At 42.7% G+C, this 19,206-nt stretch overlaps 1 protein-coding gene across 1 annotated transcript in view; it reads left to right on the forward strand.

Annotated features, from left to right (window-relative positions):
• Positions 1-18,329, forward strand: part of LOC111972371 (guanine nucleotide-binding protein G(I)/G(S)/G(O) subunit gamma-12-like) — a 60,959-nt gene extending 42,630 nt beyond the window's left edge. Inside the window, exons 2-4 of the mRNA XM_023999408.2 lie at positions 17,631-17,673; positions 17,772-17,883; positions 18,115-18,329. Of these exons, the coding sequence (XP_023855176.1) occupies positions 17,803-17,883; positions 18,115-18,240 (207 nt within the window). The 5' untranslated portion in view covers positions 17,631-17,673; positions 17,772-17,802 and the 3' untranslated portion in view covers positions 18,241-18,329. The remainder of the gene's footprint in view (positions 1-17,630; positions 17,674-17,771; positions 17,884-18,114) is intronic.
• The last annotated feature ends 877 nt before the right edge of the window (positions 18,330-19,206 follow it).

A 19,206-nucleotide genomic window follows, 5' to 3' on the forward strand; every position in this document is an offset into this window, starting at 1 on the left:
AGATATGTACAGTACATGTAGGCGGGGGATTAGGAGAAAGTGGCTGGTAGCAGGATAAATAATAATAATAATAATCAGTGGTGGAAAAAGTACACAATTGTCATATTTGAATAAAAGTAAAGATGCCTTTAATAGAAAATGACTGAAGTAAAAGTGAGTCACCCAGTAAAATACTACTTGAGTATTTGGTTGTAAATATACTTAAGTATCAAAAGTAAATGTAATTGCTCAAATATACTTAAGTATCAAAAGTAAATGTAATTGCTCAAATATACTTAAGTATCAAAAGTAAAAGTATAAATCATTTAAAATTCCTTATGAAGCAAACCAGACAGCAGCATTTTCTTGTTTTTTTTAAATTTATTGATAGACAGGGGCACACTCCAACACTCAGATATCATTTACAAACGAAGCATTTGTGTTTAGTGAGATCAGAGGCAGTAGGGATGATCAGGGATATTCACTTGATAAGTGTGTGAATTGGACCGTTTTCCTGTCCTAGCAGCATTCAAAATGTAATGAGGTACTTTTGGGTGTTAGGGAAAATGTATGGCGTAAAAAGTACATTATTTTCTTTTAGAATGTAGTGAAGTAAAAGTAAAAATATAAAAAGTTACCCCCCAAAATGACTTAAGTAGTACTTTTTAAAGTATTTTTACTTAAGCATTTTACACCACTGATAATAATACTAAACAGTATGGCATCAGCATAATTGGTGTGTGTGCGTGCGTGTTATTGTGAGTGTGATAGGCAGATATGCATGTAAACAGGGCTGAAAAGTGACTGGTAGCAGGACTATACAGTATACACTGTATACACTGTATAGTCACAAGTGTACAAAACATTAGGAACACTATCATAATATTGAGTTGCACCCATTTTTGCCCTCACAACAGGCTCAATTCGTCAGGTTATGTACTCTACAAGGTGTCGAAAGCGTTTCACAGGAATGCTGGCCCGTGTTGACTCCAATGCTTCCCACAAAAAATCTATTCCCATATGGGTTCACTGCTGCCATGAAAGGATGCACCTGATTGGCAATGATGTTCAGATATTCTGTTGCATTCATACGTTGCTCCACTTTTATCAAGGAGCCCAATGTGTGCATTGAAAACATACACCATCACACCACCCTGCAATGTTGAACACCCGGCATGATGGATGTATGTACTCCCGTGATTTTCTCCATACCCTAGTCATGCCATCAGCATGAAACATCAGGAACCAGGATTCATCAGACCAGGCAATGTTTTTCCAATTCTCCAGTGTCCAGTGTTTTTGTTCCGTAGCCCACTGCAACTGCAGTTTCTAGTTTTTTTGCTGAAAGAAGTGGAACTCTGTATGGTCATCGGCTGCCATACCCCATTGATGTCAAGGTACGATGAGTTGTGCATTCTCTTATGGATCTTTGGGCACCAATGTTGTACTGGACTGTCAGTTGACTAACTGTAGCCCGTCTGTTGCTCTGCACAATTCGTGTCAGCCTCCTTTGTTCTCTTTCATCAATTACCTGTTTTGGGACCTACTACCATACCCCGTTCAAAGGCACTTCAATATTTTGTCTTGCCCATTCACCCTCTTAATGGCACACATACACATTCCATGTCTCAAGACTTAAAAATCCTTCTTGAACCTGTCTCGTCCACTTCAGCTACAGTGATTTGAAGTGGATTTAATAAGTGAAGTCAATAAGGAATCATAACTTCACCTGGATTCAGCTGGCCAGTATATGTCATGGAAAGAGCAGGTGTTCCTAATGTTTTGTACACTCAGTGTAAATACTTATGGTAATGTATACATGTAAACGGGAGTAATATAGTGACCAGTAGCAGGATAAAATAGATTGGTTTTATATATTACCACTATGCTACTGTTCATTGCCAATACCATTAGTATCTATCATCATTTTAGCAGCAGCGTAGGTCTCAGGGGGCGCAGTAGGAGTTAGCCATTTAACAGTCTTATGGCCAGGGGATAGAAGCTGTTTAGGTGTCTGTTGGTCTGAGCCTTGATGCACCAGTACCGTCTGCCGGACTGGAGCATGGAGGACAGTGCATGTCTCAGGTGGCTGAAGTCTTTGAAAAATGTTCAGGCCTTTCTCAGACACCGCCTGGCATGTACATCCTGGAGGAAGAGGGAGTCATTTAGGACGTGTCTCATCGCTACAGTTTCATCGTCATTATTACAATACAAAAAGGGTCGCCCGATATTATGTATTCTGTTTGGTTTCGAGACTTAACCGCTTTCCCTCCTCAGGCAACCTGACATACACCTTACCTCCGCGTCTGATTACTACCGTTAAGTTTGCCGATGACACAACAGTGGTAGGCCTGAGCACCGACAACGCTGAGACAGCCTATAGGGATGAGGTCAGAGACCTGACCGTGTGGTGCAAGGACAACAACCTCTCCCTCAATGTGATCAAGACAAAGGAGATGATTGTGGACTACAGAAAAAGGAGGACCTAGCACACCACCATTCTCATCGACGGGCTGTAGTGGAGCAGGTTGAGAGCTCCAAGCACATCAAGACAGTCGTGAAGAGGGCACGACAAAACCTATTCCCCCTCAGGAGACAAAAGATTTGGCATGATCCTCAAAAGGTTTTACAGCTGCACCATCGAGAGCATCCTGATGAGTTGCATCACTGCCTGGTATGGCAACTGCTCAGTCTCTGACCGCAAGGCACTACAAAGGGTAGGGCGTAAGGCCCAGTACATCACCGGGGCCAAGCTTCCTGCCATCCCATCCATGACCTCTATACCAGGCGGTGTCAGAGCAAGGCCCTAAAAATTGACAAAGACTCCAGCCAACCTAGTCATAGACTGTTCTCTCTGCTACAGCACGGCAAGCATTACCGGAGAGCCAAGTCTAGGTCCAAGAGGCTTCTAAACAGCTTCTACCCCCAAGCCATAAGTCTCCTGAACGTCTAATGAAATGGCTACCCAGACTATTTGCACCCCCCATCCTCTACGCTGCTGCTAGTCTCTGTTATCATCTATGCATAGTAACTTTAATAACTCTACCTACATGTACATATTACCTTAATTACCTCGACACCGGTGCCCTCTTACATTGACTGTACCGGTACCCCCTGTATATAGCCCCACTATTGTTATTTACTGCTGCTCTTTAATTATTTGTTTTTCTTGTCTCTTACTTTTTTCCCTGTATTTTCTTAACTGCATTGTTGGTTAAGGGCTGCAAGTAAGCATTTCACTGTAAGGTCTACACCTGTTGTATTCGGCGTATGTGACAAATTGTATTTGATGTTGTCATTTGCAACATAAATGTCAGTCATTCTTAGTCAAATAGTCTAAAGGTACACAGGCCTTCGGCTTTTTGGATGATAATTGCCAGTTCATGTGAATTGCATTATGTTGGTCTACTGGAAGGAAGTCCTAATCTGTGTCCCAAATGGCACCCTATAGTGCTCAAAGGTACTGCACTATATAGGGAATAGGCTGCCCTTTGGGATTCACAGTCCTTATGCTAGCAATATTAATAGTACAATCTTTTTAAAAATCATGCACCCTGCATTCCCCTTGTGCATGTTCTCTGGAAATTGTGATATACACAGCGTGCCCTTTATTTCCCGCTCTGGGAGTCAGGAATGTCTTGTGGCAAATAGAGGAAATGCTCTCCGCAAGTTACCTTGAAGGGACTACACCTAGGGGTTGAACTTTGCACATGATGTACACCAATGTTTTTGTTATGGAATGGGAGGAACAAAAGATACACTCAGTATCTGTTAGTGGAACCGCCTCGAGAGAAGAGACTTGTACTATTGAATATTGTTATCTCATAAGTACTCGTATGCCCACATGCAGTGTGGTATACTCTGTGAGCATTCAAACGGGTGAGAAAGTGTTGTCTGCTTTGCTGCAGATCCTCAACAATACTTCCTTTTACACAAGAACTGAAAAATGATATTTTCTCATAATGCTGACAGAATTGTTTTGTTCAGCAAAATGGTCCAATCAAGCTAATAACAAATATGTGGTATTGCCAGCTAGAGTGTTGCATTAAGGTGTTGTAGAGTAAGAGAGATACCTTTTTGTAGCATAAGGACTGTGAATTAACTAACTGTCTGGTGCAGCCAGCGTGAGAGAAACAGCACAAGGTAATAATATAACAATGAGGGGTTGTGGGTTAGCTGGATTCCTATCCGGTGAGCTAGTACTGCAGTCGGGGTCTCTGCTCTGTCTAGACACAGGCGAGCCGTTGCCTGTCGGTCAGTGAGACCCACACAAAAAAAATGCTGGATTGAAAACAACCCAATTTGGTTGTTTGTAACCTAGCGCTGGGTAAATATTGGACAGAAGTTGAACACGCTGGGTTATTTTGACCCAGCCAGTTGGGTTGCGTGGATAACCAAACATGTTGGGCTGTTTGGATTACCCAAACAGGTTAATTTAACCATCAGTTGTTTTTTTGTTAACCATCAGTTGGGTTGACCCAGCAGCTGGTTCTTTCTTTAATGTAATCCATGAGTTATTTTCAGCAGGCGTGGCCTATTAGGGGCGTGGCTTTAAGATAATTATTTTGGGCCACCCATAAGAGTAAATGTCATTCCTGTTCATCAAATGAAAATCTTAATTAAATGTTATTGCATATATTTTAATATAAAATATTCTATTATAAAATTCATAATTTATTTACAATTTTGGGATATGTATTTACATGTATTAAAAAAAAGCATTCCAGGTGAAGCTAGTTGTAAGAAGGCCTAGAGTGTTCAAAGCTGTCATCGAGGCAAAGGGTGGCTATTTTGAAGAATCTCAAATATAACATTTTCATTTGTTTAATACTTTTTTGGTTACTACATGATTCCACATGTGTTATTTCAATGTTTAGATGTCTTCACTATTATTCTAAGATGTAGAAAATAGTAAAAAATAAAGAAAAACTCTGCAATGAGTAAGTATTTAAAAACTTTTGACTCAAATCGAATCAACTTTTATTTGTCACATACACGTGTTTAACAGATGTTATTGCGGGTGTAGAGACATGCTTGTGATTCTAGCTCCAGCTGCAGTAATATCTAACGACTGGTACTGTATGTGCGGGCACACGCATGCATGTGAGTGTGAAGAGGGGTTCCGGCTTAGCTAATTTCTTACTCCTCTGTGGGATTTTAGCATATACGGTGCAACTACTCTAACTTCCAGACAGCTTTGTGTGCTGTGCAGTCATGCAAGTTTTTCTCTCCTATTCTGAGAGGGTGGAGAAAGCAAGCCAGCCAAGGCAGGTTTTCACAGTCCGTTGTATCAGACCAGCAGTAAGGAGAGGCCTCAGCCCTTTCAACTCTCTTACTCAATAGGAAACAGTGGCCTTAGTCAGGTCTAGCAGAGTAACACACAGTCAGACACAGTAAGCAGTTACCAACACTTACTGCCCTGCTTGCATGGACACACACAAACATGGATTTCCGCTTACTGACCAACAGTGTTTATCACTGCTGGGAAGAGAATAAAAAAGGGAATTAAAAAACATCCACAAGCAGCAGCATCTTAGCCTGGTCACAGAACTCCTATGGTCGTTGTATGACAGGAGTTGACATCCCCGAACAAATAGATCTGGGACCAGGCTAGCATCACCTCACTGTTTTAAGTAATTTTTTTGATTGAGATACTCACTGTTCGTATTAGAAGAAGTGATAGCAACATGATCTCATCACAGCTGCTTCATAATGGAGTGGTTGTTACAGAGTTACACGATTTTGAAAGTTACATGACAACTTGTCACTTGAGAAGAGCTATTAAGATGATGAGAGCTGTTCTGTGTCACTTAAGGTGTCAGCAAGTGTCAGACACGAAAGCTCCGATTTTAGTTGGCTTAGGATGACTGACCGGTATGGTTAGGTATTTCTTTCACTTCCAAATCTTTGTTCATCACTCGGATATTGGAAGATTGATTCAGAAGGAACGTGAGAAAGCTGGAAATTGAGGTTCGGCATTGGGTGTTAGATCAGCAGAGCTTCAGCCAATCAGGGGCTCTGTTCACGATGTGCAGTATTTGTCATAACTACCTGAACACGAACACACACAACGTTTGTTTTTGTTACTAGCCACCTGAGTTCCGATAACCTGCCACACACAAAGATGAGCTCTGAACCCACCTCAGCCCACCGCTCCTCAGCCCTCCGCTCCTCAGCCCTCCGCTCCCCAGCCCTCCGCTCCTCAGCCCTCCGCTCCTCAGCCCTCCGCTCCTCAAGCCCTACCGCTCCTCAGGCCTCCGCTCCTCAGCCTCCGCTCCTCAGGTCCTCCGTCTCCAGGCCTCGCTTCCTCAGCCTCCGCTCCTCAGCCCTCCGCTCCTCAGGCCTCCGCTCCTCAGGCCTTCCCGCTCCTCAGGCCTTCCGCTCCTCAGGCTCCGCTCCTCAGCCCTCCGCTCCTCAGGCCTCCGCTCCTCAGGCCTCCGCTCCTCAGGCCTCCGCTCCTCAGGCCTCCGCTCCTCAGCCCACCGCTCCTCAGCCCTCCGCTCCTCAGCCCCCACACTTTCATCTTTCATAAAGCCAACGCCAGAACACTTGATTGGGGCAAGTTGACAAAAGGATGAGAGACAGTCAAACGCTTCTCTGCAGTTGCCGTCATTTGGCTTGACTTTCTTGTCTGGCTGTGAATAAGACATAGGAATAAAAACTGAGGCTGAGTGTTAAGATGTGCCAGAGCACTAAAGTTTCATGATCTTATCTGTAATTCTGAACCATGTCTTGCGGGTGTTTCTTTCTCTCTCTGCAAGAAAAGCAACAACCGAACTTTGTGTAGAGTCTTTCTTTTGTGGGGGATTATTCTACAAGATAACACCTAGAGTGTGTCTATGAATTGTAGCGGCTAGGAAAGTATGCAGAATGACGTTAAAGCAAGTAAGCAACATGGACTGACACGTGAAAATTAATGTCCCTCACCACCACCCTTACCAGCTTGTGAGATTTTCTATTGCTGTGTAGAGTAGAGGAAGAACCGGTCTTATTTGCTTCATTGTCCTGATTGTTCTAAAGTAAGCATTTGGGTTGGTCTCAGCGGAGATGAAAAGCCTCTAATGGATCTGGAGAGACTGTTGCGTGAAAGGCCCTTTTCATTACGCTGCTTCAAAGTAAATGGAAGGCATGCAACAGGTTTAGTTTGCATGACATCTCTCCTCCCCTGTTCCTCCCCTCCCCCTTTGTCCTCCACTGTGTGTGTGTGTGTGTGTGTGTGTGTGTGTGTGTGTGTGTGTGTGTGCGCGCATCTATTAATAGAACCAAATGGTGGAGCGTTTCATTGATGTTGCATCTGGTCATACACACTGTGCCAGACAGACTCTCTACCCCTCTCTTACATGCCACCCTGTTGCCTGCTGAAAGAAGTGCATATGCAGAGGTTATCTCATATTTACTGCTAGGCTACAGATGACTGCAGTTTTGAGGAGACACTGATCATGATCGAATGAAAACAAATACATTGAATCAAGATAAAATATACCGTGTGCTTCCTGAAGGGAAATTATGCACATGTATGTCAATGTGTAACCGCACCTGGCTCTTGCCTTTTGCTTGTCACCATCTATTGACTGGCTCACAGATGTACTATATGGAGAGTAAATACACTTCATAGCAAGCCTTAATCCATGGACATTGCTCACCTTCCCTCTCCTCTCACTGCAGGGTGTACATGCATTGGAAGCCATAGATGGACTGCTGCTGTATCTTAGGAAATCTTACATCAGACATCTTACTCACAAAGCTTTGATCACTTTCTGATTGTTAGCCAATCTGTGTTGTGTGGGATGGCCACACACAGCTCACCTCTGCTGCAATACAGAAAGGCAAAGAAAGGCAGGTGTAAAGAAAGAGAGGAAAGGGTGAGAAAAGACTCTGAGACGTTATTGTCCTGCATTTGACACTACCAGCACACCTTATTCGCTACTTGGCTCTGCAGAGCTCAGTGTGAGAACAGAGGAGACTTATTCTCTGGAGCCAAGAATTAAACCTGTAGCAAGTGACTCAGTGGCAAAGAAGCCTTCTATCCTGTTGAGTAGACTGTAAATAAAACACCCAGTCTATGTTCCAAATGGCACCCTATTCCCTATATAGTGCATTACTTTTGACCTGAAAAGTAGTGCACTAAATAGGGAATAGAATGCCATTTGGGACATAGGTGGGTCGTTCCACCAATTAGGTGCCTTTTGAGTATTGTAACCTTCTGAAAAATATATATATTTCACAAAATGTTAAACATTCTGTCATAAAGACCACATGTTCAACTAAATAAAAAAAGCATTTTACCATCTTGAGGTTAGATTTTTTTTAAATGACTAGTAAGTGCCTATTAAGTGCCAAATAAAGTAACAGGGTTGACCATAAGATTTCATCTTAAATCAGCCATAAATCCCCTTGTGATGGGTAATGGAAGCTTGTGGTTGTGCAACAGGGAAGGACAATTAAATGCGAGCTTCACAAAAAAATATATAATTGTGATAACATTTCTAGCCTGTCTATCTATGGGTTAAAGGGTTGACATGTTATGCTCGACCTGCTCAGTTTTCCACCACAAAACGCAAGCCAAAAAGACTAGAACCAGCTCACCTGCTTTTACAACACTATGATTAGACTATTAGATGTTAAATGCTTCTTTTGAAAAAAGGGTTTAGTTCAACAGGGTTGACCTTAAAATGAGGGACATTTATTTATTTATTTTTTAACCTTAAAATGAATCTCTAATCACATGAAATAAACAATCTTCAGAAATTACTTTGTCAAAGCAACAAAATCATTAGAGCTTTACAATTATGGTAAAACGGGAAGAAATGTGGGGTTATGTGGGTTAATCTTCCTAGAAGTCACAGAGGGACATGTCAAAATGCTGAATTTTAGCACTTTAGCAAATGTTTATTCATACAAAAAAATCTGATTTACTGAATTTTCCATGTGGTCTATGTTAAAGGGCACTTTATATAAAAAACAGGCTTTTACAATTCTATATTTGTGCACAATATCTACTTAATATAACAAAGGTACGCCAAAGGCATTCATTTTGTTGCATATCGCCTTTCATCTTGGCTGACTATACACCGTAGGCGTCCGAGTCAGTTTGAACTACAAATAACTGCACTGTAAATCTGTCATCATAAACATTATTACCTATCAATGTTGACTACTACAATTTAATGCTCAACCCTGCTTGACTGTCGTTCTTGTTGCACTGGTCATTATGGAGTTATCAATAGTCCTACTATGTTTGGGAACCTGTCTTTCTCTGCACGCCTGACAAGCTGCCTGCTCTCGTCTCGGACAGTCTGTCTCCTAGTCCCAGATAGCATCAGGCCGTGTGAGATTAGCACACATGAGAGCTCAGATAAACTTGTAAGAAATCTCCCGGACCCTATTTTTGCTGCCACTATTTTACACGTCACGAGCAGTCAGTAATGCAGTGTCTGACTCTGGTGCGTCTAGTCGCACTGATAACACATCTGCATAGTCCCTGTGGGAATGTAATGGCCCCTGAGGCCTCAGAGCTCATTGTAGTATCATTGTGGTATTCGGCACCAGACACATATTTAGGCCCAGGCGTGAAGCAAGGCCATCTTGTTGCTAGGCAGTTTAGTAGTGGAGAGGACAAATAATGGACTTTCTTTTTCTCCCGTTCTCACCCGAGGGGGTGTGTTATATGGCCAATATACCACGGCTAAGGGCTGTTCTTATGGATACAGCCCGTAGCCGTGGTATATTGGCCATATATCACAAACCCCTGAGCTGCCATATTGCTATTATGAACTGGTTACCAATGTAATTAGAGCATTAAAAATAACTTTTGTCATACCTGTGGAATGCGACCTAATATACCACGGCTGTCAGCCAATCAGCATTCAGGGCTCGAAACACCCAGTTTATAATGGATAATAAATCATTCTCACAGCTCAGCCAAGTCTCTCTTCTTACAATCATCCCTCAATCACTGAATAAATCCAGTGTAAATTTCAGAGTGTATTAGCAATATAGTAATTGGTAATACCTACAAGTAATCATAGTAATAACCATCATTTCACAAAACGAGGCCTTAAATATCTCAACCATTTGATCATAGTTTCACACTACAGGTCAGAGCTTGCCGTTCGACCTCTGCTTCTTCTGGTGTGGCGAGAACCCACCTGTGTACACTACAGCCACAGGAAAGCAGTGCCTCTGTGGTCTCAGAGCAGTCTACAAATATGAAGGTCATTAGTATCAATGGTGCAGTGTGTTGTGGTATATACTTACATGGTTTTAATTGGCATTACTAAAGACTCCAATCTCAGGTCCAGAGAGGTGGCTGGGGAGCAGGATGGGATGCTAGCTATGGCATTCCTACATACAGACATTCCCAATCCCTGACTCTTGGCTGCCAATTCCTGGACGGGAGAGTAGAGAAGGGGGGTGGTCCTGTTGGCTGGCTATTTATTTGTCAGTGAGAATCTGTGAATCCCTTGACTAAGTCCCTCCAGCACTGCCGACCGGGGAACTGTCACGTTCCTGACCTTATTTTCCTTTGTTTAACTTTGTTTAGTTGGTCAGGACGTGAACTGGGTGGGTAGTCTATGTTATGTGTTTCTATGTTGGGTTCAATGTGTTGCCTGATATGGTTCTCAATTAGGGGCAGGTGTTTGACGTTTCCTCTGATTGAGAACCATATTAAGGTAGGCTGTTCACACCGTTTGTTTGTGGGTGATTGTCTTCCGTGTCAGTGTTGTTACCACACGGGACTGTTTCGTTTGTTTAGTCTGTTCCTGTTCGTGCGTTCTTCGTGTTTTTGTAAGTTCTCATGTTCAGGTCTGTCTACGTCGTTTTGTTGTTTTGTAGTTATTCAAGTGTGCTTCGTGTTCGTCTTGTTTAATAAATCATTCATGTATTCCACCTACGCTGCATTTTGGTCCGATCCTTCTCGCCTCTCCTCATCCGAGGAGGAGGAAGAAATAGACGGACGTTACAGGAACGGAGGACAGGGTTAATTCAGGGCCGGGAGATACATCAGAGGCCTGGAAGGGACCTCCTCTGTCAGCCAGGGTCTATGTCCCAAATGGCACCCTATTCCCTATAGTGCACTTATTTTGACCAGGCCCCATAGGGCTCTTGTCAAAAGTAGTGCGCCACATGTATATAGGGTAAAAGGGCCCTGGTCAAAAGCAGTATACTATATAGTGAATAGGGTGCCATAGAGCCAAAGGGCTCTAGTCAGAGTAGTGCACTAAATAAATATGGAATAAGGTGCAATTTGGGACGCATACAGGCTGTTCCTAGAGGAAAGCCAATCAGCACGGCTTGTGCCAAACTTCCTTCCTTTACTGATTTACTGCTATTGATGCATAGCAAGGCCATGGACAACAGCTTTCAGCTTGTGCCAAAGCCACAGGGAAATGCCACTGCCAGCACAGAGGTGTACTGTATGTGTGGTCTGGGGGTGGTGGCCACCTCTGCTGCCAGCCTAGCCGTGCCAGGTGGGCCTTTTACTGTGTCCTTGTGGACCATGTCCTTAGGTGGTCTGACCAGGTGTGGAGCGTCCGAGTCCATCCAGTACAAAAACATGATGCACAAAGACACCCAGCTGCAAATCAGAGCACAGGACGACTCTAAATCTGCATCCCAAATGCCACCCTATTCCGTATTTAGTACACTACATTTGACCAGGGACCATAGGCCTCTGGTTAAAGGTAGTGCACTAAATAGGCTATTGGGTGCTATTTTGGGCACACTAATACTGTACATACTAATACTGTTCAGTACTTTCTTCAAGAAGATACAAGGTATGATCAGATTTAAAGCCTCTCAAAATAGCTCCAACTGAACACGTGTCATTGAGTTGACTAGACTTTACTGCAGCCTTTATTATTAAACTTAATCTATTATTGGGAAAATGTGTTAGATTTTTATCCTCTACCATATCATGAGTTGAGAGCTATCTATCTATCCAATAGAACACAGAGGAGATTATTTAATGGAAGCTTCTCTAATGTAAAACATGTAAAGTGTGGTATTCCGCAAGGCAGCTGTCATGGTCCTTAAACAAAACCTGTGTGTCTATGTACGCTGATGATTCAACATTAGACACTTCAGCATCACAGCTAGTGAAATCACTGCAGCCTTAAACAAAGAGTTGCAGTCAGTTTTGGAATGGGTGGCTAGTAATAATCTAGTCCTGAACATACAGTGTCTAAAAGTAAAAGCATTGTATTTGGTACAAATCATTCCCTAAGTTTTAGACCTCTGGTCTCTGACTGTTGAGGAAATGAAACGTTTTGGTGTTACCTTAGACTGTAAATTGTCATGGTCAAGGAATATTGAATCAGTTGTTGTAAAGATTGGGAGAGAGGTATGTCTGTGATAAAGAGATGCTCAGCATTTTTAACACCACAGTAAACCAAACAAGTCCTGCAGGCTCAGTATTTGTATTGTTTCTTTTTTTTCCAATGTGTGTAAATTTGTGTGTTTTTAATAGTATTTCTTTATTATAATTGTTTTATATGTCTGTAGTGTCTATCTTTAATGATTTAAATGTATGTACCTTGTAAAATATTTTTGTCTGTCTTTTTCATTATGTGTCGGCCATTGGCGTCAGCTAATGGGGATCCTCATAAAATCATGAATCATAAAGCTGGTTGTGAGTGTTGCACACAGCAGCACCCAGCCCATTGCCCTCAAGTAATCAAATCAAATCAAAGTTTATTGGTCGCATACACAGATTGGCAGATGTTACCGCAGGTGCAGTAAAATGCTTGTCTCTAGCTCCAACAATGCACTAATACCTAGCAATACAAAATACTCACATAATTCAGAATATATATATATATATATCAGTAAGCATTGTCAGAGACCTGAATATAAATATATATACACTATATATACAAAAGAGTGTGGACACCCCTTCAAATTAGTGGATTCAGCTATTTCCACCATACCCGTTGCTGACAAGTGTATAAAATCGAGCACACAGCCATGCAATCTCCATAGACAGACATTGGCAGTAAAATGGCCTTACTGAAGAGCTCAGTGACTTTCAACGTGGCACCGTCATAGGATGCCACCTTTCCAACAAGTCAGTTCGTCAAATTTCTGCCCTGCTAGAGCTTCCCCGGTCAACTGTAAGTGCTGTTATTGTGAAGTGGAAACGTCTAGGAGCAACAACGGCTCAGCTGCGAAGTGGTAGGCCACACAAGCTCACAGAACGGGATCGCCGAGTGCTGAAATCGTCTGTCCTCGGTTGCAACACTTCCTACTGTGTTCCAAACTCCCTCTGGAAGCAACGTCAGCACAAGAACTGTTTGTCGGGAGCTTCGTGAAATGGGTTTCCATGGCCGAGCAGGCGCACACAAGTCTAAGATCACCATGCGCAATGTCAAGCGTAGACTGGAGTGGTGTAAAGCTAGCAGCCATTGGACTCTGGAGCAGTGGAAACACGTTCTCTGGAGTGATTAATTACGCTTCACAATCTGGCAGTCTGATGGGCGAATCTGGGTTTGGTGGATGCCAGGAGAACACTACCTGCACGAATGCATAGTCTAAACTGTAAAGTTTGGTGGCTGAGGAATAATGGTCTTGGGCTGTTTTTCATGGTTCAGGCTAAGGGCCTTAGTTCCAGTGAAGGGAAATCTTAACACTACAGCGTACAATGACATTCTAGACGATTCTGTGCTTCCAACTTTGTGGCAACAGTTTGGGGAAGGCCCTTTCCTGTTTCAGCATGACAATGCCCCTGTGCACAAAGCAAGGTCCATACAGAAATGGTTTTTTGATCGGTGAGAAAGAACTTGACTGGCCTGCAGAGAGCCCTGACCTCAACCCCATCGAACACCTTTGGGATAAATTGGAATGCAGACTGGGAGCCAGGCCTAGTCGCCCAACATCAGTGCCCGACTTCACTAATGATTTTGTGGCTGCTGCGGAGACTTGCTTCCATTCAATGTTCCAACATCTAGTAGAAAGCCTTCTTAGAAGAGTGGAGGCTGTTATAGCAGCAATGGCAGGACCAACTCCATATTATTGCTCATGATTTTGGAATGAGATATTTGACGAGCAGGTGTCTACATACTTTTGGCAATGTAGTGTACATATAATGGTGTGTAAAGACAGTATGGACAGTATATGAATAGAAAAGGTGTTTACAGCAGTAGTTCCACTGAACAAAAATATAAACGCAACATACAACAATTTCATTGATTTTACTGAATTAACGTTCATATGAAGAAATCAGTCAATTGAAATTAATTAGCCCCTAATCTATGGATTTCACATGACTGGGAATACAGATGTGCATTTGTTGGTCACAGAATGGTCCTCACAATGGGCCTCAGGATCTTGTCACGGTATTTTTGTGCATTCAAATTGCCACCAACAAAATGCTAAAGGAGTCCGTTGTCTGTAGCTAAGGACTGCCGATACCATAACCCCACCGCCACCATGGGGCACGCTGTTCACAAAGTTGACATCGGCAAACCACTCGCCCACAAGACGCCATACATGTGGTCTGTGGTTGTGAGGCCGGTTGGACCTAATGCCAAATTCTCTAAAATGACATTGGAGGCTGTTTATGGTAGTGAAATAAACATTACATTCTCTGGCAACAGCTCTGGTGGACATTCCTTCAGTCATCATGCCAATTGCACGCTCCCTCTACTTGAGACATCTGTGGCATTGTGTTGTGTGACAAAACTGCACATTTTGGAGTGGCCTTTTTTGTCCCCATCACAAGGTGCACCTGTGTAATGAGCATGCTGTTAAATTAGCTTCTTGATATGCCACACCTGTCAGTTGGATTAATTATCTTGGCAAAGGAGAAATGCTCACTAACAGGGATGTAAACAAATTTGTGCTCACAATTTGAGAGAAATAAGCTTTTTGTGCATATGGAATGTTTCTGAGATTTATTTTATTTTAGCTCATGAAACATGGGACCAACACTTTACATGTTGAGTTTATAGTTTTGTTCAGTGTTTATAGGATGAGCCATGACTAGAATACAGTATATACATATAAAGTGGGTAAAACAGTATGTAAACATTATTAAAGTGACCAGTCTTCAATGACTTCAATGGGCAGCACTCTAAGGTGCATAGTAGAGTACCTGGTCGTAACTGGCTAGAACAGTGACTTAGGTTCAGGGCAGGGTACTGGGCCGAGGCCAGCTAGCGGTGACTAACAGTCTTATGGCCTGGAGATTGAAGCTGTTTCTCAGTACAGCTGCATCAAAGCTGGGACCGAGAGACTGTCTCCACCTTCTATGGTAGCGAGGTGAACAGGCTGTGGCTCGGGTGGCTGAGGGCAGGCAGTGTGCCCCTGGTGATGAATTGGCCTGCCCGCACCACCCTCTGGAGAGCCTTGCGGGTGTGGACGGTGCAATTGCCATACCAGGCGGTGATTCCAGCCCGACAGGATGCTCTCAATGGTGCATCTGTAGAAGTTTGTGGGGGTCTTAGGGGCCAAGATGAATTTCTTCAGCTTCCTGAGGTTGAAGAGGCGCTGTTGCGGCGGCTTCACCAAACTGTCTGTGAAGGGACAATTTCAGGTTGTCAGTGATGTACTTCCTCTTTACTCCCCAAGCCCTAGCTGCTAGCATCATGCGTCTCATACAGAGCTGCCAGGGTCACGTTGTGTCTCGTGCAGAGCTGTAAATACTAAACACTGGGTTCGTAGCCCTTGTCTGACCCAGCCCTCAGATAATGGGATTCTTCCTGTGTTCACTCCATCTGTGTGTTTTTAAAACCTGCTCTTGTGCAAAGAACACAAACATATGCACATTAAACCATTCCAGTGTCTACCCAAGCCAAGCACACAAAAGGCACTAAGACAGACATGAGGATGAAAGGTGTCTTGTATACATTTTACGGAAAGCTGTAGTGTGGAAGAGGATGAAGTATCTTATGATTATTTCCATGATTCAGTGAAGATCCTCTCATGTGAAGAAAAGATTGTTGAGACTGTTGTTGAGACTATGGTCTTCAAATGTTTATTTGTCAGGATCCTGTGATGCTATTCCTGTACTCACTCCCCGTGGTCTTAAGCTTTATGTTCCTGTCGGTTTGTTTGAGTAACCACCTCTGCAGCTCTTTCTTCTTCCGCCGGGCTCTATTTTTAAAACCGGAACATATTTAAGAATTTATACTTCAGAGGGAAACTGAACTGGCTGTCTGGCTGGGGATACAGCTTCCTGTGAAGGGATGAAGGGAAGGAGGAAAGGAAAGGAGTGGGTTGGTGGGGTGGTTAGTGAGATGTATGCTTCCGATGGAGGTCTCTCAATCCACTTTGTACTCAGCTGTACTGTGGCTGGCTACCAATGACTTCATTGTTTCTGCTTCCTTACGTGCATCCTCCTCCTCCATAAACCTCTCAGCTATTGTAATAGAAGTGGAATCACAGTTTGATGACCTCAATACAAAGGTTATAATTGAGGCTTCTTCTCAAAGTAACTGTACTGTGTGTGCGTGCGTGTGCAATGGTTTTGTTGTTATAATGTAACACATGTGTTCCTTTCCCTGACTTAAACACAGCTGCTGAGCTAGTCTACCTTGCCCGATTCATTCATGTACTGTACTGTTGACCAAGAGATACTGTATTTCTTTTTCAATATTGCATCATGTGCAGATAGTCAACCTGAACTCAGAGGTAGATGTAACATAGTAAAAGTAAATCTGGTACACAGTTTCGTACAGTATGTATTAATTTGTGGATGTCCATCATCCATTTCGTGTGTTACGAATTTCAATTCGTACAATGTTACGAATTTGCTAAATGCATGAAATGTTTTACGTATTCCATTTTGTTTTGCCTAATGTTAGCTAAGTAGCTAAAGCTAACATTGGCTAGGTGGCTAAAGACGTGGATGTCGATTTAAAGGAGCCCCCGCACCTTAATCTTAATTGGGTTAAATGCGGAAAGACACATTTCAGTTGTACAACTGACTAGGTATCCTTCTTTCCCCTTTAATTTGAGTCTTCCGGAGTTACGTTTACTATGTTACGTCTAGTCTGAGACCAGGCTGAGATAGTAGAATACAGCAAGTAGGCTAAATCTTGCCCCAATAACTCAAACCAAGATTCCCACTCAGTCAATCTGAATCCACAGGTTCCAAGGTGAGAGAGAAACCTGGCAGACCAGGTGCTTTGAACAGTGCCAACACCCCAGGCAATCTCTTTCTTACTACATACAGACCCACTATAGCAGACTGTCCTCTCAGGCAATGTCTTTATTGCTATGGACCAATGTAGACTTCCCATGATGTGTGAGATTGTGCAAAAGTTTCCATCTTGGCCAATCTTTATGTGATTACGTCCGCTAGCTTGTTTGCAGGTTGTTGGTTTAGTAAATTGCAGATTTAACTTCCGACTGTCACTTTTGGGAAGTTACTCTGGAGAAGGACAGTGGAATAACAGCTGCTCCTAGGCTTGTTTTTTTGTTGGTATATTGTGTTTGGCAGCTTTTCAAAGTTATGTTCCTGACACTTAACCATATTGGGTAACTTTCCAACACACCATCTGTTGTGCAAAGACGTAAGAAGGGCCAGCTGATGTAACTGGGATATCTTTTATGACACAGTTATACAGGGACTGGCTGTTCTGCTGCCCTATATCAGTGTACAACTGGTGATTTTAATTATGTCTTATTGTGCTTTTCTTTTCTTTTTCCAGATAAAGCCACTCACACACTGCCGCTACTCCCAAATTGTGGAAGGTATACCCAATAACAATGTTAATTCAATCAGTGAGTCAGTTCATTCATTCTTTCCCATGGTGTTATACAGTAGGTGAATCCAGTATGTGTTTTAACAGAGGTTTGCGGAGACCAACATATCTTTCGAAGATGCAGAGTTCCAATAACATTGCCCATGCCAGGAGGGCAGTCCAGCAGCTGAGAATAGAAGCCAGCATTGAGAGAATTAAGGTACGCTTCTCAAACAACCCATATATCCATATATACCAAGATATACGTATATGACATTACATGTTCCATCCTGCAAGAACTTAGTCTGGCTGACACCAGCTCTCAAAGTCCTATGTAGTCGCGTGGGTTGTGTCAGCCAGGCTAGCAAGACCTGCCTTCTCTGACCTTCTCTCTATGTGTGTGTTGCCTTGTGTTGCCAATTGTAACCTGCTGTATGATTCTCTCCTGCAGGTGTCCAAGGCCTCAGCAGACCTGATGCACTACTGTGGAGAACAGGGTAAATATGACCCTCTACTCATGGGTATCCCAGCCTCTGAAAACCCCTTCAAAGACAAGAAGCCATGCACTATATTATAGTAGCGGAACAGCTGAATTACCTTTGCTTTTTTATTTGTATTCTTTTATAGTGAGAAATATACAACGTTAATACCGGTACACTATTTGCCTTAAGGCCAGCCCAGTCCCACTCCCCATGTTTCCTTGTACTTTAGGTTGATTTCAAAATGTTACCTTAGGGCCTATAGGGCTCTGGTCAAAAGTAGTGCAATATAAAGGGAATAGGGTGCCATTTGGGACTAATTCACTCTCTCCTTTAAAAAAGTGCAATTTTGGTAGAATCAGAATCATTGGTCCTCTCTCTCCATCAGATACAACAATTAATTTGTGACCCAGAAAAAAAGCTTTTAGTTCAGTCAGTCATGAATAGATAAGAGCTCATTCTGAGGCTCCTCTCAACAGAGACTGGTGTTCTTTCAGATTGTTACCGTATGTTATGCAGACTAAAGACCAGCTGGGTTTGAACAGGGGGTTCCCAACTTTGTCCTGTTAACACTAAAACAGTTCCTTTAAAATGTACATCAACTTACTGGCAGCAAATGTATTTTACAGTACAGCTACTGTAATCCATTTTACTGTAATCCATTTTACAGTACCACAAATGTTACTGTAATCCAATTTACAGTATATTACTGAAAATACCCATGCAGTAACATATTATCCAGTGTTCTTTGCAAGTTTTCATTTTTAGATTTACATTTTGGTCATTTAGCGGGCACTCTTGACCTTAGCAGCTTACAGTCAGTGCATTCAACCAAGGTTGATATAAAAAAAAAAAACATGTCATAGCAAGTAAAAAGTTTCTTTAACCGTAGATACCATTTTATGTCTCTGTGTCCAGTATGAAGGACGTTTAAAAGTAGTTTCGCGAGCCAATGCTAACTAGCGTCATTACAATGACTGGAAATCTATGGGTAAACTGACAGTGACTACAGGGCGAAACAGATCAAAGGACAGGGCTAGCTACTCAACCATGAATGGTTTTGA

Source organism: Salvelinus sp. IW2-2015, linkage group LG13, assembly GCF_002910315.2.
Source record: "Salvelinus sp. IW2-2015 linkage group LG13, ASM291031v2, whole genome shotgun sequence".
Classification (NCBI taxonomy): domain Eukaryota; kingdom Metazoa; phylum Chordata; class Actinopteri; order Salmoniformes; family Salmonidae; genus Salvelinus; species Salvelinus sp. IW2-2015.